Source organism: Anomaloglossus baeobatrachus, chromosome 2 (assembly GCF_048569485.1).
Source record: "Anomaloglossus baeobatrachus isolate aAnoBae1 chromosome 2, aAnoBae1.hap1, whole genome shotgun sequence".
NCBI lineage: Eukaryota > Metazoa > Chordata > Amphibia > Anura > Aromobatidae > Anomaloglossus > Anomaloglossus baeobatrachus.
In genome coordinates this window covers 531,456,049-531,482,524 of record NC_134354.1, presented here as the reverse complement: position 1 = coordinate 531,482,524, position 26,476 = coordinate 531,456,049, and the positions used below count along the sequence as shown (strand labels likewise).

The window sequence follows — 26,476 nt, the reverse complement described above, 5'->3', positions numbered from 1 at the left end:
ATGACCAATGGTGGGGTGTCAGGTCACAGGGGCGGGCCTCTGCGAGCCAGTCCAGAGTGGCCACATCATCAGGACACCTTATGTGTGTCAGCCTATCAGTGCCTGCCAATTTACAGACATGCCCAGTGAGATCCTTACCGGATCTAGCCTCTGATGCACTAAGTGCCAGAGCATGCTCAGTAGAATGAACAACAGTCTCAAAAGTCAGACTATCTACCTGAGCATGCTCAGTAGGCACAACACAGGACTTAGACACGGCATGATGTCCAAGTACCTGTGCAAAGAGGCTTTTCGCACTAAGTGTAGGAGCATGCTCAGTAGCCTGAACCGAGGACTTATGCAGGCGTCACACGAGACGATATATTGTGCGATATGTTGGCGGGGTCACGTCGTAAGTGACGCACATCCGGCATCGTTTGATATATCGTAGCGTGTGACAGCAAGGAGCGACTGTGAACGAGCAAAAATACTCACCTCTTATTGTTGCTCGGGCAGCACACATCACTCCGTGTGACACCCCGGGAACAATGAACACAGCTTACCTGCGTCCCGCCGGCAATGCAGAAGAAAGGTGGTGGGCGGGATGTTTACGTCCCGCTCATTTTCGCCCCTCAGCTTCTATTGGCTGGCCGCTGTGTGAAGTCGTTGTGATGCCGAACATCCCACACCCTTCATGAAGTGGATGTTCGCCGCCCACAGCAACGTCGCTCAGCAGGTAATTGCGTGTGACGGGGGTTTAACGACTTTGTGTGCCACGGGCAACTAATTGCCCGTGACGCACAAATGACGGGGGCGAGTGCGATCGCTCGTGCAATCGCACGATAGATCGTTTTGTGTGATGCCTGCATTAGCCTCAGAAATAGTACTATCAGGCTTAGCATGCTCACTAGGCGAAATACTGGACTTAGGCTCTGGCTGGGGTAAATTGGCGTGCACATGCGCACTAGCCGCCTCTCCACACTTAGACGTGGAGGAGGAAGCAGCCAGCTGGATGACCCGAGGCATGGCCAAAAATAGCAGCCGGTGCCTGGGTGCAACAGGAACCGCAGCAGGCTGTTTGTGGCTATGGCGGCGCCGATTTGTAACAGTAAAGGCTATAAGACCATCTTCAAACAGCGTGAGGTTTCTGTGACCACAGCTGCACATATTATTCAGAAATTTAAGATCCACAGGACTGTAGGCAACCTCCCTGGACGTGGTCACAGGAGGAAAATTGATGACAAATCAAAGAGACGGATAATAATAATGGTAACAAAAGAGCCCAGAAAAATGTCTAAAGAGATTAAACGTGAACTTCAAGCTCAAGGAACATCAGTGTCAGATTGCACCATTCGTCATTGTTTGAGCCAAAGTTGACTTCATGGGAGACGACCAAGGAGGACACCATTGATGAAAAAAAAAACATAAAAAGCCAGACTGGAATTTTCCAAAATTCATGTTGAAAAACCTCAAAACGTCTGGGATAATGTCTTATGGACACATGAGACAAAATTGGAACTTTTTGACAAAGCACATCAGCTCTATGTTCACAGACAGAAAATGAAACATATCAAGAAAAGAACACTGTCCCTACTGTGAAACATGGATGAGGCTCTGTTATGTTTTGGGGCTACTTTGCTGCATCTGGCACAGGGTATCTTGAACCTGTGAGGCGTACAATGAAATCTCAAGACTTCAAGGGATTTTAGAAAGAAATGTGCTGCCCAGTGTCAGAAAGCTTGGTCTCAGTCGCAGGTCATGGGTCTTGCAACAGGATAATGAGCAAAAATACTATATACAGCTAAAACCACCCAAGAATGGCTAAGAGGAAAAAATTGGATTATTCTGTAGTTGTCTGCTATGAGCCCTGACCTAAACCCTATTGAGCATCTTTGCAAATAGCTGAAACATGCCGTCTGGAAAAGGTAACCTTCAAACATGAGACAATTGGAGCAGTTTGCTCCTGAGGAGTGGCCAAAATACCTGTTGAGAGGTCCCATTGACAGTTACAGGAATCGTTTGATTAGAGTGAATGCCTCAAAAGGTTGTGCAACAAAATATGAAGTTAAGGGTACCATCATTTCTGTCCAGACCTATTTCATGAGTTTTATTTTTTAAAAAACTCTGTGGAAGCTGAAAAGCAATGTCTGACCTTAATTTTTTCATTTTCATAGATTTTTTTATTATTACTTTTGTCAGATTCAAGTTTTTATGTGACCATTGTGGGTTTTTCTTTCATTAAACAAGGGGTACCAACAATTTTGACTATGTCCGTGGTTGATACAGCCAGCAAAAGTTTTCTTCACGTAGAAAATATTTTTATCCAATAAAGTGCAAGGTTCTACAAATGTTGAACATGTCTATTAAATCATTATTTCACAACCGGAGGAAAACAAATGTCAGGTATTTTGTCTTTTATTGACAGTAACAAAGGTATAGTAAAGCCTTTAATTTATCTGCAGGAAAGATTCCATTAGCAACCCTATGCACATATTTTAAGAGCCTTACCAAGGTGAAGTGCACTGCTGCTACTCCCCTCTATCCTGTCATACAGTATATTTGTTAAATACAATGCTTGTATATATATATATATATATATATATATATATATATATATATATATATATATATATACACACACACACACACAGTGGTGTGAAAAAGTGTTTGCCACCTTCCTTATTTCTTATTCCTTTGCATGTTTGTCACACTTAAGTGTTTCATATCATCAAACAAATTGCAATATTAGTCAAAGATAACATATGAGTAAGCACAGAATGCAGTTTATATATGAAGGTCTTTATTATTAAGAGAAAAAGAAATGCAAACCCACAGGGCCCTGTGTGAGAAAGTGATTGTTCCCATTCCTTCCTTAAAACATAAATTATCTGTGATTTATCACATCTTTAGGAAGCTGAGTTCAATTTCCCTAGCCACATCCAAGCCTGATTACTGCCACACTTGTTCTTAATCAAGAAATCACTTAACTAGAACCTGCCTGACAAAGGGAAGAGACCAAAAGATCATCAAATTTGGACATTAGGCCACAATCCAAAGAAATTCAGGAGCAAATAAGAAACAAAATAATTGAGATCTATCAGTTTGGGAAAGGTTATAAAGCTATTTTTAAAGCTTTGGGACTCCAGCAAACCACTGTGAGAGCCATTATCCATAAATAGCAAAAACATGGAACAGCGATGAACTTTCCCAGTAGTGGCTGGCCAACCAAAATTACCCCAAGAGAGCAGCAAAATCAAAGCTCCTCAAAGAGTTCACAAAAAAAACCCACAATACCATCTTAAGAACTAAAGGCCTCACTTGCCACAGTTAAGGTTAGTGTTCATGACTTCACCATGAGAAAGAGATTGGGTAAAAATAGCCTGCATGGCAGAGTTCCAAGATGAAAACCACTGCTGAGCAAAAAGACCGTAAAGGCTCGTCTTACCAGAAAATATCTTGATAATCCCCAAAACGTTTGAGAGAATACTCTGTGGACTGACAAGACAAAAGCTGAACTTTTTTGAAGGTGTATGTCCCATTTTATCTGGCATAAAAGTAACAGCGTTTCAGAAAAGGAACATCAGACCAACAGTAAAATATGATGGTGGTAGTGTTGTGGTCCGGGGCTGTTTTGCTGCTTCACGACCTGGATACTTCCTGTGGTTAATGGAAGCATGAATTCAGCTGTCTACCAAGAAATCCTGAAGGATAATGTCAAGCCATCTGTTCGTGATCTCAAGCTGAATTATACTTGGGCTATGTAGCAGGACAATGATCCAAAATATTCCAACAAGTCCACTGTGAATGCCTTAAGAAAAACAAAATTAAGACTTTGGAGTGAGCTAGTCAAAGTCCTAACTTTACTCCAATTGAGATGTGGCATGACCTTAAAAGGTGGTTCATGCTCTAAAACCCTCCAATGTGGCTTAGTTATGAGTTACAACAATTCTGTGAAGATTAGTGGGCCAAAATTCCTCAAGAACATTGTAATAGACTAATTGCCAGTTATCATAAATGCTTGATTGCAGTTGTTGCTGCTAAAGGTTGCCCAACCAGTTATTGGGCTTAGTGGGCAATCATTTTTTTTCACACAGGGCACTGTAGGTTTGAATTTATTTTTCCCTTAATAATAAAGACCTTCATTTATAAACAGAATTTTATGTTTACTTGTGTTATCTTTGTCTAATATCTACGTTTGTTTGGTGATCTGAAACATTTAAGTGTGACAAACATGCAAAGGAATAAGTAATCAGGAAGGGGGCAAACACTTTTTCACACCACAGGTATATGAAATGACACCAACACTTCTTCATATTACAGTTCACTGACCAACATCTAGCATATGATATAAATTCACAAATATCATCCATTTAGAATTGACAAAACCACAACTAAAGCAAATGACCATGCCAGTTCATTGCCAACCCTATGATATCACCCCAGTCTTCAGGACTAAACAACAACCTTCAGCTTCTAGAAAAAAAAAAATTGACCAGTGTGTTTCTTATCAGTGACCAAAAAATCCATGCGTACCACTATCAATTTAGTTTACAGTTAAAATAATATTACTTCAGAAAGCATTTTATTACACAGACCTGAAGTGTCCAAAATACAATGTAACAATATAGTTATTTACACAACATAAACAATAATATGCATTTAATTAGTAAACAATATCTTACCATGTTTATTGAAGACACTGGTCCAATGCTGTTAACATATATGTCCACATCAATAACTGTTGGCTTAACTACGAAAAATAAGACATGCAAATATATTACACATTTTGTAAATATACAGTGCATTTTGTAGTCGTTTACTCATTCACAAAGTGGAAAAAATAGGTCCACTTTTCTGCAAATCACACTGCTAGAACTAGTACTACTAGTGATGAGCAGACTCACAGATACTCGGGATCGGTGAGTCCAACCAAGTTTAAAAAAACTTTGGGCCCAGAATTGATCCCAGATAATTGGCAAGACACTGGACCCCATATAAGCCTACGGGGACCAGAATGAAACCTTTAAAATGGTGGTAGAAGAGATAGGGGGATTACAGCAAGTAGGTTATATTTACAGAGTCTTCAGCACAGCTCTAACTCTACTTTCAGGGCTGCTCATTATCCCTCATGCATATGCACTGCTCCCCCCACCCGGCAGTCTACATGTCTCTGAATGTTTGCAGTCAGACGTGCCCCTATACCAGCCTGTGTGACAGCATGTCTGCTGCTTTAAATCAGAGGTTTTGTCTCTATTGCTGTAAAAATAAATGTAAAAAATTGGTGTGGGGTCCCCCCATATTATGATACCTAGCCATGATAAAGCATATGGCTACAGGCTGCAGCCCCAGCCATACATTTATCTTGACTGTGTGTCAATATCAGAGGGACTGCATATGGCTATTTTTATTATTTAAATCAATAAGTAAGAAAAACTGGTGTGCGTTCCCCCCAATTTTGATACCCAGCCATGATAAAGCCAATAGCCCGGGACTAATATTCTCAGACTGGGGCCCCTAGCCTTATAATAGCAGCCTGTAGCTGCCCAGGATTGTTGCATCCAATAGATGTCCTGGTGTGATGGCAATTGGAGTCATAAAGAGTTAATATCTAGGGATGAGCGAGCATGCTCGCTACTACTCGGTGCTCACCCAAGCATCTCAGTGCTCGGGATACTCGGCGAGCTTTAAGTATCTAAGAGCTGCTCGGCTCCCCCTCCTTCCATATGGGCAGTATTTACAGAGTCAGCCAACATGCAGGGATTGGCTGTCACACACTGTAATGTTACAACCAACATGCTGTAGCATTACAGTGATTGGGTGGCCGCACAGCGTCGTCAGCGCTTTTTGACAGCTAATTGTGCTGTGCTCAGCAGTGTGATCCACAGTCAGCTAGTGTAGGGGGAGGTGCTGCTGAGCCAGGGACAGATTTAGTGTGTGTCTTAGGTAGTGTAGGTACTAGGAGACGTGACGTCACCGCTGCCACCATTGTCATAGTAACCTACCGAGCAGGTTACTATAGCATCGGTGATCTCCAATCACCTAATTACTGAAGCCACTATGCACTGGTTCCTGCAGGAGCTGCAGGAGTTAACTCCCTGTTTACCTGTGTGGCTATTCAGCGACTTATGCAGGAGCTGCTAAATAGTGGTGCCGGGAATCAGCTGATAGAGATCACTATTGCTATAGTAATCCACTCAGTAGGTTACTATGGCAACGGTGGCAGCGGTGACGTCACCGCCTACCAACCTGCCGCAACCTCTGCTTGATTACACAGCACAGGGAGGAGAAGCGTTCTTCCTCCCTGTACTGTGTGATATAGCAGATCTGCATTGTTGAAGAAAACAGTAGACTAGGATCATGAAGGGCTGAGAGGGAGTAATAAAGATGGAGTTCCTAAATGTGTCTGTGTATTTATTTCTAATAAAATATGTTTTCTCTGTGTGATGTCTTTTTTTTAACCCTTTATTGGAGATTCTTAATGGCCGGGTCAAACTTGGCCTGACATTAAAAATCTCAGGCTTAATACCAGCTGGTAAATAAAAGCTGGCATTAACCCCTTATTACCCAGCGTGCCACCTGGCACCAGAGCCTCTGGAAGAGTTGGATACAGCGCCAGAAGATGGCGCTTCAATGAAAGCGACATTTTCTGGGGTGGCTGCAGACTGCAATTTGCAGCGGGGGGGCTCAGAAAGCTTGGGCCGACCTGCGCTGCGGATTCCAATCCCCAGCTGCCTAGTTGTACCTGGCTGGACAGAAAAATTGGGTGAAGCCCACATTATTTTTTTTTATTATTTCATGAAATTCATGAAATAATTAAAAAAAAAGGGCTTCAATATATTTTTGGTTCCCAGCTGGGTACAAATAGACAGCAGGGGGTTGTGGGCAGCCCGTACCTGGCTGATGTACATGGCTAACATACAAAAATATGGCGAATCCTATGTCTTTTTTTTTTTTAAGTTTTTTGAGCAAAAACTTAAAAAAAGGGCTTCCATGGATTTTCCATTGCCAGTAAAGAAAACACCAAGCAGTGGGGGTTAACAGACAGCAGCTGCTTGGGTTACCCTTAGGTAGCAATAGAAAATGCAGCGGTAGCCAGCAATTTTTTTTTTTACCCCTAACCCTTGGGTTAGGGTTATGTGTTTGGGTTTTTTCTTTTATTTTTTAATGATTTAGAAAAAAAAAAATATCGACATGGGCTTTGCCATATTTTTGTATGCCAGCCAGGTACAACAGGCAGGTACGGGCTGCCCCCAACCCCCAGCTGCCTAGTTGTACCCAGCTGGTAACCAAAAATATAAGGATGCCCTTTTTTTTAATTATTTCATGAATTTCATGAAATAATTAAAAAAAGCCGATGTGAGCTTTGCTCAATTTTTGTGTCCAGCCAGGTACAACTAGACAGCTGGGGACTGGAATTCGCAGTGCAGGTTGGCCCAAGATTTCTGAGGAACCCCTGCTGTGAATTGCAGTCCACAGCCACCCCAGAAAATGGCGCGTTCATAGAAGTGCCATCTTCTGGCGCTGTATCCAACTCTTCCAGTTGCCCTGGTGCCGGGTGGCTCGCTGGGTAATAATGGGGTTAGGGCTACCTGTGTATTATCAGCTGGCCCTAAGCCCGAAATTCATGTTGTCACGCCAATATTAGGCATGGCCACCAAGAATTTCTAGTAAAGATAAAAAAAACACAATACAGAGAAAAATATTTTTATTAGAAATAAACTACAACACAATTAGTGACTCCATCTTTATTGAACTAAAGAATACCCCCTCCACCATAGTCCTGGGTAGAGGGTCCCGCGATGTCCAATTCATACCCAATATCATCTGATCGGTTTAACGGAAGGCAAAGCAATCAGATGTATCAGGTTAAGGAACCTGAATCACATAACACATCAGCTGATTATATAAACGGCTTTTACACAATCAGCTAATGCATCAGCAGAAAAAAAAACAATACAACTCTGTGCAGACTCCCATCCGATCGCTGCAGGACCCGCCGGTAATCAGCTGATGCGTTCACCTGACCGCATCAGCTGATCGTTTAAACCGGCTGGGCGGTAAAAAGCCGGCCTCACCGCTGGACTTAAACTGTCAGCTGATCACCGGCAGGTCCTGGAGCAATCGGACATGTCCTATGAGTCTGCAGACAGGTGAATATGATATTATTTTTTTTTTCTACTGTTCACTTTTGGTATCACTTAGCAGTGAATGTACAGACATAGAGAAGCTGCCGCACATATGCTAGTAAGCGAAAGTGCATGTCACACTTGTCACACGGGAGGAGGAACACAGGATTCTTCCTCGCCCTCATAGTCAGACAACATTGCTCACAACAGTGACATGGGAGGCAGAAATGTTTACAGGCATCTTCCCCATGCTGGTTCCATGTCATTTGAGCACTGTTGTTATACATTTGTGACATTTTGAGCTTTTTTCAGATGGCCTGGGCTGCCGCCGAAAAAATGCTCGAGCCTCCCATAGGCTAACATTGGGCTCGGTGCTCGAGTTGAGCACCCGAGCATTTAAATATGCTCGATCCGTGGATCGAGCACCCGAGCATTTTACTGCTCGCTCATCTCTATTAATAACAGCTTACAGCTGCTATTATGCCCTAGATTAGTAATGGGATGCGTCTATGAGACCCCACATTACTTATCTTTAAATGAAAAGAAATAAACACAAACACTGAAAAAATCCTTACGAAAAATACACCCTCTTTCACCTCTTTATTAAAGTAAAAAACAACCAGGTCTGATGTAATCCACATGAGGTTCCACAACGATTCCAGCTCTGTAACATCTGAATTGACAGCGCGTGGGTATAGAATATGACCACCTGCTATGAGATTGAAGCAAAGAATGAGCCACACAATGACCAGTGGCATCACTCAGTTTATTTGTGGTCACAGAGGTTCTCACAGTCCTTCACCTGTGATTGCAGGTAATCTGACCTCAGGGGATGCCACTCAGTTTAATGAAGTCACCAGAGGTTAGGTTACCTGCAATCACATGGGAACCTCCAGCTGTGATCGTAAACAAGCTGAGTGATGTCACCACTCATCACGTGGCTCAATGCCTGACTGAAGCTCACAGTGGGCAGTCATGTTCTGTAGCCACACACTGTCACTTCAAATGTAGCAGAGCTGGGATCATTGTGGGACCTCATGTGGATTATGTCAAATCTGAGTGTTTTGGGAATTAACAAATAGGCTAAAGAGGGTTTGTTTTTGTAAGGATTTTTTTTAGTGTTTGTGTTTATTTCTTTTCACTTACAGATAAGTAATGGGGGGTCTCATAGACGCCTCGCATTACTAATCTAGGGCTGTGAGGTGTTACCAATTGCCATGGCACCAGGCCAATCAGCATGAGATGTGTAAAGTTTCAGGATTGTCACATCTAATAGATGCGACAATCTTGGATGATTGCGGGCAGCTATTTTTAGTCTGGGCGCAACAACCATGGGCCTCCTTAGACTGACAATACCAGCTTCCAGTTGTTGGCTTTATCATAGTTGGATATCAAAGATGGGGGACCGCATGCTGTTTTTAAATTATTTATTTACATTTTAAAAAAAAAACATCCACTTCTTGTTATTTTGATACACAGCCTAGATAAGTGTATGGCCGGAAGCTGCAGCCTGTAGATGTATGCTTTATCTGTGCTGGGTATCATAATATGCGGAGACCTTATGCTAATTTTTTATTTATATATTTTTACACCAATCTAGATGCAGACACAGCACCTCTAATTGGGTGTAGTCAGACATGCTGTCACACAGGCTGGGGATGCTGTCTGACTGCAACTGATCAGAAACGCCTCGACTGCCGGTGGGCGGGGAAAGCAGTGCATACGCCTGAAGATAATGAGTGGCCTTGGATGTAGACAGCAACCTGGAAGTAGAGTTACAGCTTCGTGGAGACCAGTAAGTATAAAGTACTTGCTTTATTCTTATTTTCATTGTTTATTCTTTGATTTCTTTATTTACTTCCCGGGTGGCTCTACCCGGATCATTACCCGGAGTACTCTGAGAACTCTGGGCCCAGGGTCAGTGTTTGGGTTCTTTTGAACCCACGCAGATCCTGACTTCTACAGTCCAGGTCCTCCTAGCACTAATTACTATTTTTAAAAGTATTAGTAATTAGAAAAATAAAATTGTTACTGTAGAGTAAGCAAATTACTTGCCATTATATTCTTACCACTTTTGTGTCTTATATCTACAGAAATATGTTATTTTCCTTGTTTTATTTTTCCTTATAATAATAAATAATTTTTAGTTACATATCACCAACATTTTCCGCAGCACTATACAATTTAGAGTACGACATACACAGACAGTATGAGTCTTTGCAGAGTAACATTAATCAACAGATACCAAAAGGCGTTAGGGTTCGCTTGAAAGCTTACAATCTATGAGGAAATAGGGGAGGTCTAAGGCTATGTGTGTACTAGAAAGTGACAATTTCTTAAGAAAAAAACGGAACCCTCCTAAAGGATCCTGCACCCGCGGTAAAAAAAACGCACCAAAACCGCAGTGAAATCCGCATGCGGTTTTACCGCGGTTTGCCGTGGATTTACCACGGATTTACTGCTGATTTACCGTGGATTTTCCGCAGGTTGGTCCCTGTGGATTTTTACCATTATCTATGGCAAAAACCCCAGGTATCTGCAGAAAAGAAGTGACATGCTTATTAATTCTGCAGCGGAAAATCCGCAGGTAAATTTGCTGATAAAAAAAAATGCTGTGTGCGCAGAGCATTTTTTAAAACCCATTGGATTTGCTGGGGAATGACTCCAGCAATGTTAGACACATTTTCTGCAGCAATTCTGCGGCAAATCCACCGTATGTGCACAGGGCCTAAAGGGTAAATGGTAAAAGTGCTTGTATTGTATGGTCCAGCCATTCATGTAGAAAATAGAGAACTGAAATAGCACTGCTTGAACTGGTCACCAGCCAGTATCTTTCTTTTCTTTCTGTTTATATAGTGCTAACATATTCCGCAGCGCTTTACATACATCAGGAACACTGTCCCCATTGGGGCTTACAATCTAGAGTCCCTATCTGTATGTTTTTTGAAGTGTGGGAGGAAACCAGAGTAGCCAGAGAAAATCCACGCAAACACAGGGAGAACATACAAACTCCTTGCAGATGGTGTCCTTGGTGGGATTTGAACCCAGGACCCCAGCGCTGCAAGGTTGCAGTGCTAACCATTGAGCCACCGTGCCGCCAGTATGTATACAAGTGCAAATACAGAGTGCTATTAAGTGTATGGAGGGTGTGTAAACTGATGATAAAAAGGACCAGATATGTAAGAAAATTTTGTAAGGGCAAAATGGGAATAGTTAGATGAATGAGGTGAGCCGACACACCAGTCTAAAGAAATGCATTTTTAGGACATGCTTAAAATTCTGCATATTGAGAATTAATCAAATTGTTTTTGCTACTGTGTTTCAGAAAATTGGTGCAGCACACAAAAAGTGTTGGAGATGGGAGTTAGGGGCACTTTGCACACTACGACATCGCAAGCCGATGCTGCGATGCCGAGCGCGATAGTCCCCGCCCTCATCGCAGCTGCGATATCATGGTGATAGCTGCCGTAGCGAACATTATCGCCACGGCAGCTTCACATGCACTCACCTGCCCTGCGACATCGCTCTGGCCGGCGAACCGCCTCCTTATTAAGGGGGCGGGTCGTGCGGCGTCATAGCGACATCACACGGCAGGCGGCCAATAGAAGTGGCGGCGAGAGCCGCAGGACGCAGGTAGGAGATGTTCCTCGCTCCTGCGGCTTTACACACAGCGATGTGTGCTGCCGCAGAAACAAGGAACAACATCGTAACATCGGTATTTCCCAATTAATGGAAATGACCGATGCTACACCAATGATACCATTACGACGTTTTGCGCTCGTTAATCGTATCATAAAGGATTTACACACTACGATGTTGAGAGCGACGCCGAATGTGCGTCACTTTCGATTTGATTCCACCGACATCGCACCTGCGATGTCGTAGTGTGCAAAGGGCCCCTTAGACTTTCGGATTATAAAGTTGTCAGTCTTAGGTCATTAGCACAACGGAGGGCAAGAGTAGGGTATTAAAGATGAGAGAGATGGTTGATGGGAGGGTGCAGAACAGTAAAAGGCTTTTTGGGTTACAGTGATAAATTTAAATTCTAGTAGTGGTAGTAAATTCTAGTAGTAAATTCTATTGTAGTGGATGATCAAGACAAAATTCCACACATACATGACTATAAATTCAAAGCCATGCATAAAACATGATAATAGGTGAAAAATAGTGGGGAGGCATAAACTCCAAATTAAGCTGAGATAAGGAGAACAGGAGTCAAAACCAAAACCAATAAATGGCAAATTTTTTTTAGAAAATTACAAAAATTATTATTATTACAATGCAATTAAAATCAGAACACGATGGATTGATCCAATAAAGAAAAGGAAAAAGCAGAGAGCAGCCTGTGCCTACAAATATGATTTCAGTTCAATGATGGGAAAATAGTACATACATTTTTTTTTTTTTACTAGATAAAAAATTGAACCATAAAAAATAGTGAGTGCCACAAAATATCAATGGTCTGATTACTGTATCAGAATTAGCCCTGAACCAAAAATTGTTATTTGTGTAAATATCAGAACCCAGCAAACATACAAGGGTCATAAGGCTATTTTGGAACATATACAACAATGTATGGACCCAAGTTTATACCAGGTTAAGGTTCAAATAAAATAACACATAAAGGCATATAAGCTGACCGTACTTCAGACCAGGTGCCAAAGCCACAAAAAAGGGGGCATACTCACATTAGTTGTGAAAAAAGAGGACAGGTCGCATGACAAGACTAAGAAAAGACCTAACGAATGTTTCTCATTTGTTGTTTAAGATATGTGTATGTAGCTTCCTCAGATGTCATATCACCGGGCTAGAAAAATGGATTTTTATGGTGGTGTTTGTAAGTCATAGGACCAGAAATCTGGCAACAAGACTGCCTGGAAACATGAGCATGAGCATAAAGGCATTGTGGGTAAGTCACATAGTGTAAACCATGTAACCGCGAGACCGATCACGTGACTGCAATAGTGGTGCATGCGCAGCCACCACGGGCCCGCAGTAGTCCACTCCCCACAACCATCAATGCGGCCATGGACACGCGAGAGCAGTAGGCCAAAACTTTCACATGTGCGCGCCCAGGCGATAAAGACATCGGGAGCCGCGGACGGCAGACAACATGGCGGCGGCGCATGCGCACAGCAGTCAAGTGGCCAACACGCAAGGGGAGATAAACAGGTATCAGTATACAGTTCACCGTACAGAAAACCATAAACAGTCAATATGTATTAACACAAATCAGTACAAAGATACAGTGAATACATTGAATGGTAACTTTCATATGAATCACTACAAAATTACAGCAAGTGCAATGAATGGTGGCAATTAATTCGGATGACACCATAGATGAGGTTGATGAGTGATCCAGGATGTATGTATAGATCCGCCTGTAGATGGACCATTTTTGGTTCAGGGCTAATTCTGACGCAGTAATCAGACCATTGATATTTTGAGGCACTCACTATTTTTTATGGTTCAATTTTTCATCTAGTAAAAAAAAAAAATTTTGTATGTACCATTTTCTCATCATTGAGCTGTAATCATATTTGTGGGCATAGGCCGCTCTCTGTTTTTCCTTTTCTTTATTGGAGCGATCCATCATATTCTGATTTTAATTGCATTTTAATAATAAAAATCATTTTTGTAATTTTCTAAAAAATTGCCATTTATTAGTTTTGTGCTATTTGACTCCTCTTCTCCTTTTCTCAGTTTGTAGTGGATGAGCAAACTGTGCAATGACTGGCACAGGGTAGAAGCATCAGTTTAGCGGTTGCAGAGCAATATGATCCTGTCTGCTGCATTCAGGATGTATTGGAGGGAGAAGTGTTAGTAAGCAGTAGACCAATTAGTAGAAAGTTGTGATAGTCCAGATAAGAATGAATGAGCAACAATAAAAGTTTTTGGACAGTTATCCATAAGAAAAGGTCAAATGCTAGACATGCTTTTGTAGAATAGAGGACATGAGCGAGTGAGTGAACAGATGTAAGGAGTGAAGGAGAGATTTGAGTCAAATATAACTAAAAGACAACGGGCATGCTGTTGGGGAGCAATGGTGGAACCACACATGGAAATGGCAATATTGGGTTTAAGAAGGTTAGAATTTCAGTTTTTGACAAATTCAGTTTTAGATAGAGTGAGAACATAATGTAACAGACTGCAGACATACATTCACTGATAGTTTATAGTAATGCAAGGGTGATGTCAGAAGCAAAAATGTATAATTGAGTGTCATCAGCATAGAGATAACTGAAAACCAAATTTGCTGATGGTTTGTCCAATAGGTTATGTGTTTAGAAAGGAGTGGAGGGGCCTAAGACTAAACCCTGAGGAACCCCGATAGTAAAGGAAAAAGGAACGGAAGAGGAACCGGCAAAAGATACAGTGATGGAATGGACGAAGGGATAGGAGGAGAACCAGGAGAGATTGCAAAGGGGCGAGAAAAGAGATACCAGAGAGATATTGGATTATATGACACTGGACCAAGCATTCCAGAAGTTTAGAGATGAAGGAGAGATTAGAGACAGGTCTGTACTTAGCAGCACAGTTTTAACCCCTTAACGACCGCGGGCAGTAAAAATACGTCCTAGCGGTCATAGTGTTAATCCCAAACCAAACCAAATTTGGGAGGGTTTCAGCTTTCAAAAGAGTAATTTATAAAACTAATGGATGAATTTAAAGTCACGTTATAAACTTTTATTTACATAACATGGATAAGCAACAAAACATCCGTCAAGGAGTGTAAAGATAAAAATGTTTAAATTAATGGTGAAGAATCAACAAGTGGGACTCAATTGTGAAGTTAAACGAAATTTATTGTTTATTTTAAACATTTTTAAAAAATAAAAAACTGAAAAGTGGGGCGTGCAATATTATTCATCCCCTTAAATTTAATATTTTGTAGTGCTACCATTTGCTGCGATTACAGCTGCAAGTCGCTCAGGGTATGTGTCTATCAGTTTTGCACATCGAAAAACTGAAATTGTTGCCCATTATTTCTTTACAAATAGCTCGAGCTGAGTGAGGTTGGATGGAGAGCGTTTGTGAACAGCAGTTTTCAGCTCTTTCCACAGATTCTCAATTGGATTCAAGTCTGAAATTTGACTTGGCCATTCTAACACCTGAATACGTTTATTTTTTAACCATTTCATTGTAGATTTTGCTTTATGTTTGGGATCATTGCCTTGTTGGAAGACAAATCTCCGTACCTGTCTCAGGTCTTTTGCAGACTCCAACAGGTTTTCTTCAAGAATGGTCCTGTATTTGGCTCCGTCCATCTTACCATTAATTTTAACCATCTGCCCTGTCCCTGCTGAAGAAAAGCAGGCCCAAACCATGATGCTGCCACCACCATGTTTGACAGTGGGGATGGTGTGTTCAGGGTGATGAGCTGTGTTGCTTTTATGCCAAATATATCGTTTGGCATTGTGCCCAAAACGTTCGATTTTGGTTTCATCTGAGTGATCATGGGCCTCTTGGCTGCATCTCTGATCAGTCTTCACCTTGTTTGAGATAAAGTGTTGAGGGACGGCCGGGTCTTGGTAGATTTTCAGTGGTATGATACGCCTTCCATTTCAATATGATCTACTGCACAGTGCTCCTTGGGATGTTTAAAGTTTTGGAAATCTTTTTGTAACCAAATCCAGCTTTAAACTTCTTCACAACAGTATCACAGACCTGCCTGTTGTGTTCCTTGGTCTTCATGATGCTCTCTGCACTTTAAACAGAACACTGAGTCTATCACAGAGCTGGTGCATTTATTAGGAGACTTGATTATACACAGGTGGTTTATATTTCTCATCATCAGTCATTTAGGACAACATTGGATCATTCAGAGATCCTCAATGAACTTCTGGTGTGAGTTTGCTGCGCTGAAAGTAAAAGGGACTAATAATATTGCACGCCCCACTTTTCAGTTTGTTATTTTTAAAAAAGGTTTAAAATAAGCATAAAATTTTGTTCAACTTCACAATCATGTCCCACTTGTTATTGATTCTTTACCATTAATTTAATTTTTTTTATCTTTATGTTTAAAGCCTGAAATGTGGGTAAAGGTTGACAAAGTCAAAGGGGCCAAATACTTTCGCAAGGCACTGTATGTATATATATATATATATATATATATATATATATATATATATATGTGTGATAGAGACCCACAGTGGTATGCAAATCTTTTATTTCTGCTCAGATAGTGTTGCAGGACCACAGAATTATCAGTCAGAATTCATATGCTGAAATTCTATTTGTGTCAAGCCACAGGTCAACAGATTTACCAATCTGTTATGAATTAGTATTTATCTGTAGTGATAGATATGTGTTGGAGGCCCAGACAAAGTATCAAAATCTTTTTATCTCTGCTGAGTTAATGTGGCCGGAGCACATAATTATCAATAATTTTTTCTATGTTGAAATGTATATTTGTGTCAGGAGCACAGACTTATGATTTAGTATTTATATGCAGTGATATATATGCTGCAGCAGCACCCTCCCCACTTTACAGCAGTTTTAAAATGGCGCCAACGCCACATGTCCACTTCTTATATGCAGAGGGACATGGGACTTAGGCAGTCAATGACACAAGCCTTTTTTATCAGAACATTGTGGATGGTTTCTGTGCTCTGATTGCCTGTTGGAACATCCACACATTAAGATAAGGAAAAAAAGCACTCCGTCGCTCTTATGACCTCTTCCCACCCATTCCCCTCATCAAACACCTTCTCTCTGATCATAATACAGCCCCACCATCACAGCCAAAGTCATAATAAGGGAGAAGAAAAGCATTAGTGCAAACATGAACTGTTACCGAGCAAAAAAATTGAATTTTACCGACTTTTAGAATGTTTAGAATGTTTGGGAATCCTAACCAAAATCCGAATGGGCAAGGCTCGTGCTAAATTTGTGATTTGCGAACCTTTTTCAAATAAGTTCGCTCATCTCTACTCCTGACCCAAACTCAACTGCCACGTAGGCATATAGGAGGCTGTCAAGCTTGAGTTGATGAATCATGGACAGTCCTTGGATTGTGGTCCTTGCTGGGATTGAGGTTAATGAACATCTACATGAAACGCAGTTCAATAATTATTTTTATCTTATTTCTTTTTACACCATTCATCATTTAGTATAAGTAATGACAATCAGTATGATAGCAATACCAGACATATTTTTTTAATTTTTTGAAACTTTTACATTTAAACATGTTGTTTTGGCTACATTCTGGGAGACATAAAGAATTTATACTGACAGAACTGTATAAGGGCTTGTTTTCTTGTAATATGAATTTATGTGTTGAGCAAAACCATTTAAAAATATATTTAGAAATGTTTTACCTCTTTTTATTTCCTTTTTTTTTTGCATGTCATTAAGATAAAAAAAACATCAGTTTTGATGGCTTTTATTAACCTTTTTATTTTAAACTTTATACCGTCAATTCTGTCTTTTTTTTTATACATAAACCTTTGTTAATACTTCCGAAAAATTGTGATGTGATGTTTTTAAAACATTTTTTTACAAATCTTAATTTTATTTATTTGTTTACTTATTTCTATTAGGGGAATTGAATCTTTTATATATTGATTGCTTGTTATCTGCACTGCAGTACTTGTGTACTTCAGTGCATGAGAACTGTAAGGGTACCGTCACACTTTAGCGACGCAGCAGCGATCCCACCAGTGATCTGACCTGGTCAGGATCGCTGCTGCATCGCTACATGGTCGCTGATGAGCTGTCAAACAGGCAGATCTCACCAGCGACCAGCCCCCAGCCAGCAGCGACGTGCAAGCGATGCTGCACTTGCACGGAGCCGGCGTCTGGAAGCTGTGGACACTGGTAACTAAGGTAAACATCGGGTATGGTTACCCGATGTTTACCTTAGTTACCAGCGCACACCACTTAGCTTAACGTGTGCAGGGAGCAGGAGCCAGCACTGGCAGCGTGAGAGCTGCGGAGGCTGGTAACGAAAGTAAATATAGGGTAACCACCTTGGTTACCCAATGTTTACCTTGGTTACAGCTTACCGCAGGCTGTCAGACGCCGGCTCCTGCTCCCTGCACTTTCAGGATTGTTGCTCTCTCGCTGTCACACACAGCGATGTAAGCTTATCAGCGGGAGAGAAACAATAAAAAAATGAACCAGGGCTGTGTGTAATGAGCAGTGATCTCACAGCAGGGGCCAGATCGTTGCTCAGTGTCACATACAGCGAGATCGCTAATGAGGTCACAAAAAACATGACTCAGCAGCGATCTCAGTAGCGATCTCGCTGTGTGTGAAGTACCCCTAAATGATACACTGACACTTGGAGGTCTGCAGGCTACAAAGGCCTGTTAGACCCTGCTATCAGCTAAGTAAAACATGCTACTGTATCTGGCTAATCTCCAAGTCAATACCTGGCCCCAGAATTACAATGGCAACAATCTTGGCGATCACAGGGTGACGATGCACTTGACCATCTAGATGCACTTTTGCCACTATTGTGATCAATTATACACTCTCTTGCAGGCTCTTAAGAGTTGACTTCAATATTTTCTGTGACTTCTCTGAGAAGATCAGAATCAAGAGAGCAGTGTAAAGCATGCAGCTTCAACGTGACTACTCTGACTGCATTGGCAGACCAATCGCACCAATTACCGGATGAGACCAAACTCTACTGAGGTAAAAAACTTACCAAAGACTCAACGTGTGCACATGTCTAATGGACTGTTCATTGCACATAGGCTGCCATTGTTCTGGGCAGGGCGAATTTTGTTTACAGAGGACAATGCACCACAGAGAACAATGATTGTTTTTGCTGCACAAAAGATCATTTCACCCACTTAATGAGCATTTTGCTCATTCATCAGTTAATCAGCAGCCTGTTTACACTCAAAGAATGTATTAGGAAAGCTTGTTCAACAATTATCTTTCAGTTTAAATGCAGCTTTATTTGCAAAGAAATGATGGGAGCAATACTTTAGTTTGCAAAAGAAACTATCTTGTTATGTTCCGCACCATTCCTTATTATATAGGGTCTTCTTTTGTTATGTTCAGCGTCATGAGTTATATAGGGTCTTCTCTTACTATAGGAAGAAAGGAAGGAATCTGGCACCAATTTCTTCTTAAAATAAAAACATTCAAAAGTTTATTGGATTCTTAAAAAATTCCTGTGGACACCATGGGGGGGGGGGGGTACCAGGCATGGGAACTTTATGAGTTTCGGACTCACATTAAAAACACAAAAAGTCCTTATTCATAAGTGCACTTATGAATAAGGACTTTTTGTGTTTTTAATGTGAGTCCGAAACGCGTAAAATTCCCATGCCTGGTAACCCCCCCCCACCCATGGTGTCCACAGGATTTTTTTAAGAATCCTATAAACTTTTGAATGTTTTTATTTTAAGAAGAAATTGGTGCCGGATCCCTTCCTTTCTTCCTATGTTACTGTCTTTACCGGTCGGACCTACCGGTGGATTCCAGGCACCCGCAAGGAACAGCAGTCCAGGTTGCAGGTGAGCTGAAAAATTGTTTTGCTTCTCTTACTATGTTCAGCGTCGTCTCTTAGTATATAGCATCTTGTTAAGTCTACTGCTTTACTTAAGGGATAAAAACATTTCTTATTTCATAGAATCGTATGTATAACACCTTATCTTATTACATAGTATACTCTATGTTACATTTAGCTATGTAGATAAGCGGAAAAATTGGTGTTCTGCACTATGCGTATGGCTGTTTCTGTCTCCTTAAATCTACAGATGTGCACAACAGCATCTGTACGTTCATCAAGTGACCTGTCACACGAATTCCCAATAATATCATCTGACGTCACATGATATATCACCTACTGGGGGGCCCACACACCCTAAATTACCCGAGGCCCTTGGTGTTCTTAATCACCACCCTGTTTGTATGTGTAATATATGTTAAAACCTTAATACAAATTATTTTGCTATGAAAGAAAATAGATACATTTTTTTGTATGTGAAATCTGTGGAATCAATAAGGATTTTAACAATAGTTCTTTCGTATATATGTCATAAATTGCTCATTTCTTGCTGATGGCTCTAATTTGTTACCAACATGCAAAACTTTGCAAGTATGTGCTACATCTCATAGTTAAGAATAGTTTGCTTAAAACTTTTTCGAAGCAGAAGTATTTGTGCCAATTTGATATATGTTACTGCTATATTCATTCATTCGATTGTCAGTAAAATAACAGTCTCTATTGCTTCATATGTCACCATTTAGGGCTGTCATTTGACATTGTGCTTTGAAGATATTCCTTTTTCAAGCCAATATGACATCAATTGGAAAGTACATATGAAAGCATTGACACATGGAGGTGAAGTATGGCCCTATAGACACTTGTATATGGCTTTATAATGCATTATTGTGACATATATTTTCACATTTGTTGTATATAACAATCAGGTTAAAACTAACCTTGTTTGCCCAGTACACATAGAAGGCCTGGCCTTTCTGCCTTAACACATAGAGAAGTAGTCAAGATCTGTCAAAAATAAAAAGAATATACCAAAGAAAATCTAGTGTCTATGGCCAGTTTAATACTAGAAAAATGCTTTATTTTTGATTACTTCATTTTTTTTAGAATTAAAAAAAATATATATTTTTATATTACAATATATGCCCATCTGAACAGATATGCTCTGTTACCTGCAAATTCAGCAAGTACGGTTTGAGCGGTCTGATATTTATTTATTTATTTATTTTTTTTAATCAAAATGCAAGCAACCGAATTACTAGCAGTAGTTGAATTGTAAATGAAGAGAGATTTAGCCTGTCTTGTACGTAAAGATAACAGAAGAGAGGATTTGTACTCTGTCTTGCAACTAAAGATAAAGCCACTTGATGCATAAGCTAAGTTTCTGATTTAGCGAAAAAAAGACTAAGAATATTTCTTGACCAGACATATGAAACTTGGCCATAACACATAAAATTGTGTAAAAAAAAAAAGCAATTCTTAAAACTGATTCATTGCTGTATAATAAGTGCTGAAACTTTTATGGGAAAAGTCATAAATCGTTTGAATGTGCAGAATTCTAATGAGACGATGATTAAATGCACTGACAAACAGTAAATATACAATATTTTTTTGTTTAACATGCAAGCAAATAAATCAAAGTCTGGCCAATCAGTATTCATATCAGGTTGCTTTTGATGCAGGTAAATAATTGTACTACCTGTGGAACATTTATCTCCACATTTGCTATGAGAGTTAAAAAAAAAATTGTGTATACATTTGAAACCAAATCCACAAATTCTCAGTAAATAAACGCAACAAAAATAAATTACAGCATTTCAATTGTTGACATTTCTATAAAATAGTAATCATACAAATGAGGCAAATTGAATTAAATTCAGATTTGTTAACCAATGGTTAATTATAATTTATAACTATTGTTTGTATTTAGGAAAATCTCAGATGAATTCCTCTAGCTGTCTTCCTTAAAGTTCAAAGAAAAAACAACAATAGTTGAAACAAAGATTTATGATAATATTGCGTATTCCACTGATTGTACTTAATAGTGAAATTAAAAAGTATTTTTCAATGTCCTCGATAGTTGAATAATTTATTTTAGTGCTCAATAGTTACTGGGAGCTACAGTATTAAAATTGTGTATTTGGCATAGTTAATCTAAGAAGTGATCATATACCATATTAATGTGTCATATTTGTCACAGAGATTAATCATATATGGACATGTTAAATGCTAGATGCCCAATTGCTGGGGTAACCAACTGGCAGATGTACATTAAAGCCATCCTGACACCACTGGTGAGCACAGACAGCCAGGGCATTTGCAGGGCTAGTGAGGGACTAGGTATCCGGCTCGGCTCCCCATATAGGGAAGCTAGTGAGCTCAGGAAAAAGCTTGAGGTGAGTCCAGGAGGTGACCCTTCCCCCCTCTCCCTAGCTGCAGGGCCCAACATTGTATAAGTTCCCCATTGTCCCCCTTGTTTGTTTTGTGTTGTGTAGTGCGCCAGATGTCGTGAGTCTGAGCGCAGCTGTCACTCAGTAGATTCAGACATTTCTTATTCCGAGTATGACAAGATTATTAATATAGATCTGTGGGTCAAAAGTTGAAAGGTTAACTAGAAATTAAAAATACATTGACCATAACAGGAAGAAAAAACAATAAGCAGCACCAAATGTGCACTACAGCACTAAACATTCCAAACTGTACTTATTTTAAAAATTTTTGAGATTTTTGGCAAAAAATTGCAATTTCTTGAGCTGCTTCGCCACGTCACGGCAAATCTCATTTGAAGCAGTCCTGCACTAAAATATTTTTATAAAATGTGCCATACGGCCTCACATATGAATAGTAGAACTGCTCTCAGCAGCACTCACCTGGTCTATTTCAATCCCGTACCCATGACTGAGTCATGGCTGTGGGCGGGACAGGTCCAAGCAAATGCTGCATGAAGTAAATAGCCTGTGGACAAAGCCTGATGACTTAATGTGAACAGTCACCAACCGCCAAAATCCAGACAGATGGAATACATCCCAAATTGGGGTGCATAGCAAGGTGGAGGTCAACCACCGACCAATTCAATGAAGAAAAAACAAAAAGCCAGCACCAAATGTGCACTACAGCACTAAACATTCCAAACTGTACTTATTATAAAAAATGTTTTGAGGTCCAAGCAAATGCTGCATGAAGTAAATAGCCTGTGGACAAAGCGTGATGAATTGGTCGGTGGTTGACCTACACCTTGCTATGAACCCCAATTTGGGATGTATTCCATCTGTCTGGATTTTGGCGGTTGGTGACTGTTCACATTAAGTCATCAGGCTTTGTCCACAGGCTATTTACTTCATGCAGCATTTGCTTGGACCTGTCCCGCCCACAGCCATGACTCAGTCATGGGTACGGGATTGAAATAGACCAGGTGAGTGCTGCTGAGAGCAGTTCTACTATTCATATGTGAGGCCGTATGGCACATTTTATAAAAATATTTTAGTGTAGGACTGCTTCAAATGAGATTTGCCGTGACGTGGCGAAGCAGCTCAAGAAATTGCAATTTTTTGCCAAAAATCTCAAAAATTTTTAAAATAAGTACAGTTTGGAATGTTTAGTGCTGTAGTGCACATTTGGTGCTGCTTTTTGTTTTTTCTTCATTGAATTGGTCGGTGGTTGACCTCCACCTTGCTTTGCACCCCAATTTGGGATGTATTCCATCTGTCTGGATTTTGGCGGTTGGTGACTGTTCACATTAAGTCATCAGGCTTTGTCCACAGGCTATTTACTTCATGCAGCATTTGCTTGGACCTGTCCCGCCCACAGCCATGACTCAGTCATGGGTACGGGATTGAAATAGACCAGGTGAGTGCTGCTGAGAGCAGTTCTACTATTCATATGTGAGGCCGTATGGCACATTTTATAAAAATATTTTAGTGTAGGACTGCTTCAAATGAGATTTGCCGTGACGTGGCGAAGCAGCTCAAGAAATTGCAATTTTTTGCCAAAAATCTCAAAAAAAAAAAAAAAAAAAAATTTTAAAATAAGTACAGTTTGGAATGTTTAGTGCTGTAGTGCACATTTGGTGCTGCTTTTTGTTTTTTCTTCATTGACCATAACAGGGAAGAGTCAGTAGTCTAAGTGAAAGGACAAATCAGGAAATTAGTTAGCAGGCAACGAATTTATGGGGTAAAGCCTAAAGATTCGTTTACACAGACCGACTGTCAGCACTAAACAACTGCCAATCAGTATAATTGACAAATCTTTGGTCATAGCTAGTGATGAGCGAGTACCAAAAAGCTCGGGTGCTCGAGGCTCGGGCCGAGCATCCCAAGGTACTCGTGTACTCGGCCCGAGCACCGAGCCCAATGTTATCCTATGGGAGACCCGAGTATTTTTCTGAAATGACCCCCGGCAGCATGTAGAAACCCTAAAAATGTCACAAAAGTCTCAGAAGAGTGCTGAAATGACATGGCAACAGCATGGGGAAGACCCCTTGAAGCATTTATCACTCAAAAGTCACAGCTGTGAACAATTTTGTCCGAGTTTTACGCCATTTTTACGGACTCACCAGAAAACCTTCCAAAAGGACACCAAAATGAATTTTCATGGCAGAAATGTTAAGGGAACATACCCAATAGTGAGATAGAGCTGGTGTATGTTACTTTTTGAGATTAATACATGAAAGATTTTAGGTAAAACATTGTGTGGCACTCCGATGTCCAAAACGCACGTTTTGTGCTTTTTACTAGTGATGTCGGTCATTTTTTTTTTTCATTCTATCTCCCGTCGGTCGGTCTCGCTCTGTCTGTCTCTCTCTGTCTTGTCTGTCCCCCTCTCACAGTCTGTCGGTCATTCTCCCCCCTCTCTCTTACTTACCGTTCCCCGATCACTGACGCGGCACTGCACAGCTGTTCACTAAACTCCGGCGGCTTTTCCTCTTTTGAAAAAGCCGGCTGCTCATTAAAAAATCTCGCATTCCCTGTTTTCCTGCTTTTCGGTGCCTATGATTGCTTGCAGTGAGACACGCCCCCACGCTGAGTGACAGGTGTCTCACTGCACCCAATCACAGCAGCCGGTGGGTGTGTGTATACTGTGCAGTGAAATAAATAATTAAATAATTAAAAAAAACGGCGTGCGGTCCCCCCAATTTTAATACCAGCCAGATAAAGCCATACGGCTGAAGGCTGGTATTCTCAGGATGGGGAGCTCCACGTTATGGGGAGCCCCCCAGCCTAACAATATCAGTCAGCAGCCGCCCAGATTTGCCGCATACATTATATGCGACAGTTCTGGGACTGTACCCGGCTCTTCCCGATTTACCCTAGTGCGTTGGCAAATCGGGGTAATAAGGAGTTAATGGCAGCCCATATCTGCCACTAAATCCTAGATTAATCATGTCAGGCGTCTCCCCGAGATTCCTTCCACGATTAATCTGTAAATTACAGTTAAAAAACACACACACCCGAAAAATCCTTTATTAGAAATAAAAAACACTAACAAAGTCCCTCATCACCAATTTATTAACCCCGACAAACCCTCCATGTCCGGCGTACTCCACAGTCCTCCAGCGTCGCATCCAGCTGTGCTGCATGAAGGTGACAGGAGCTGCAGAATACACCGCCGCTCCTGTCAGCTTCACACAGCAACTGAGGTGAGTAGCTGAAATAGGGTGTGTACGCACAGACACATAGCAACCAGGTCTCCAACACCTTGAGAGGGGACCCTTGGGCAGACCCAAGAGGAGGCTTGCCTCCACATCTCATCAAGGGGTGTAGTGCAGGGGCTGAGAGCTAAAATTGCAGAGGCTGTCAGGAAAGTAGGAGAGCAAGTTTGGTAGGGGAGTGCAGCGGTTGCTAGGAGATGCAGGCGCGCGCAGACATGAGTCAGACCCTGCACGTGATGTAGCCGTTAGCGGGGGAGAACAGTTACCAGAGAGTCAGTCAGAAAGACACCTGAAGAGAGGCGGTCGAGTACAGGGACAGCTGGTGACTAGGCACGCACTGGGAACAGGTCCCTAGAGTAGATATCCATTTATTGATCTGCTAAACCTGCCAGTGAGGGGAACTACAAGTACCTCACCAACCATTTAGAGTCTGAGCCTCAGCAGCAATGAGGGGGCCCATAAGGTGGATGGAGCCTGGAGCCATCTCCCTTGGTCCACGCTGCCGGCAAACGGTCCAAAAAGGGGAGAAAAGGCAGAAGCAACTTCCCTGGATGAACCCCACGGTACTTCAAGTCAGGGGTTATCCGAAACAAGAAGTGCTGGGAAGGCGAGTTAATGGTTACCCTTAGATCGGCCTAAAGGATACCTGGTTTCACCTGGTTTAATCTCAGCATTGCCCGGGTACCTCACAAAACATCTAAAAGTGAGTAAAGATCCGTTGAAAAACATTTTGGACTGAGTTATTCTGGGACCTCTTGTTCTACACACCCGAGCCCCTGGGGCCTGTCTCACTCAGTGGAGGCCACATCATCCGACTGCAGACTCTATCAGCCCCAGACGCTCGTTAAAACTGCAGTGGCCCTGACCGCAAACCATGAGTGGCGTCACAACTCCTATACATATAAAACCAATATACCTGTTGCCAGCTATACCCAAAAAAAAAGAAGACTCTGTGGCATCCATAAAGTTGGAGCAATGTCCCTGGGGCGACTACCGCAGACCCTCTTGTGTCCATGAAGCTGGAGCGATGTCCCTGGGGCGACTACCGCAGGTGGGCTTCACACTTGATTGTTCGGTGATCACGCTTCAAAATTTTGGCAATTTCAAGATTGCTGCATCCCTCTGCAAGACATCTCCCAATTTTGGACTTTTCACAGCCCGTCAAATCTTTCTTCTGACCCATTTTACCAAAGGAAATAAATAAATATGCACCCCTTATATAGGGTGTTGATATCATTACACCCCACCTGTCCTCATTAC

General features: G+C 41.3%; 1 protein-coding gene across 3 annotated transcripts in view; it reads right to left on the bottom strand.

The window, feature by feature from the left end:
- Nucleotides 1-26,476, bottom strand: part of GABRG3 (gamma-aminobutyric acid type A receptor subunit gamma3) — a 1,045,631-nt gene that overhangs the window by 889,506 nt on the left and 129,649 nt on the right. For all 3 annotated transcript variants that reach the window (XM_075336612.1, XM_075336611.1, XM_075336613.1), the window contains exon 3: nucleotides 4,662-4,729. In XM_075336612.1, coding sequence (XP_075192727.1) covers nucleotides 4,662-4,729 — 68 coding nt within the window. The remainder of the gene's footprint in view (nucleotides 1-4,661; nucleotides 4,730-26,476) is intronic.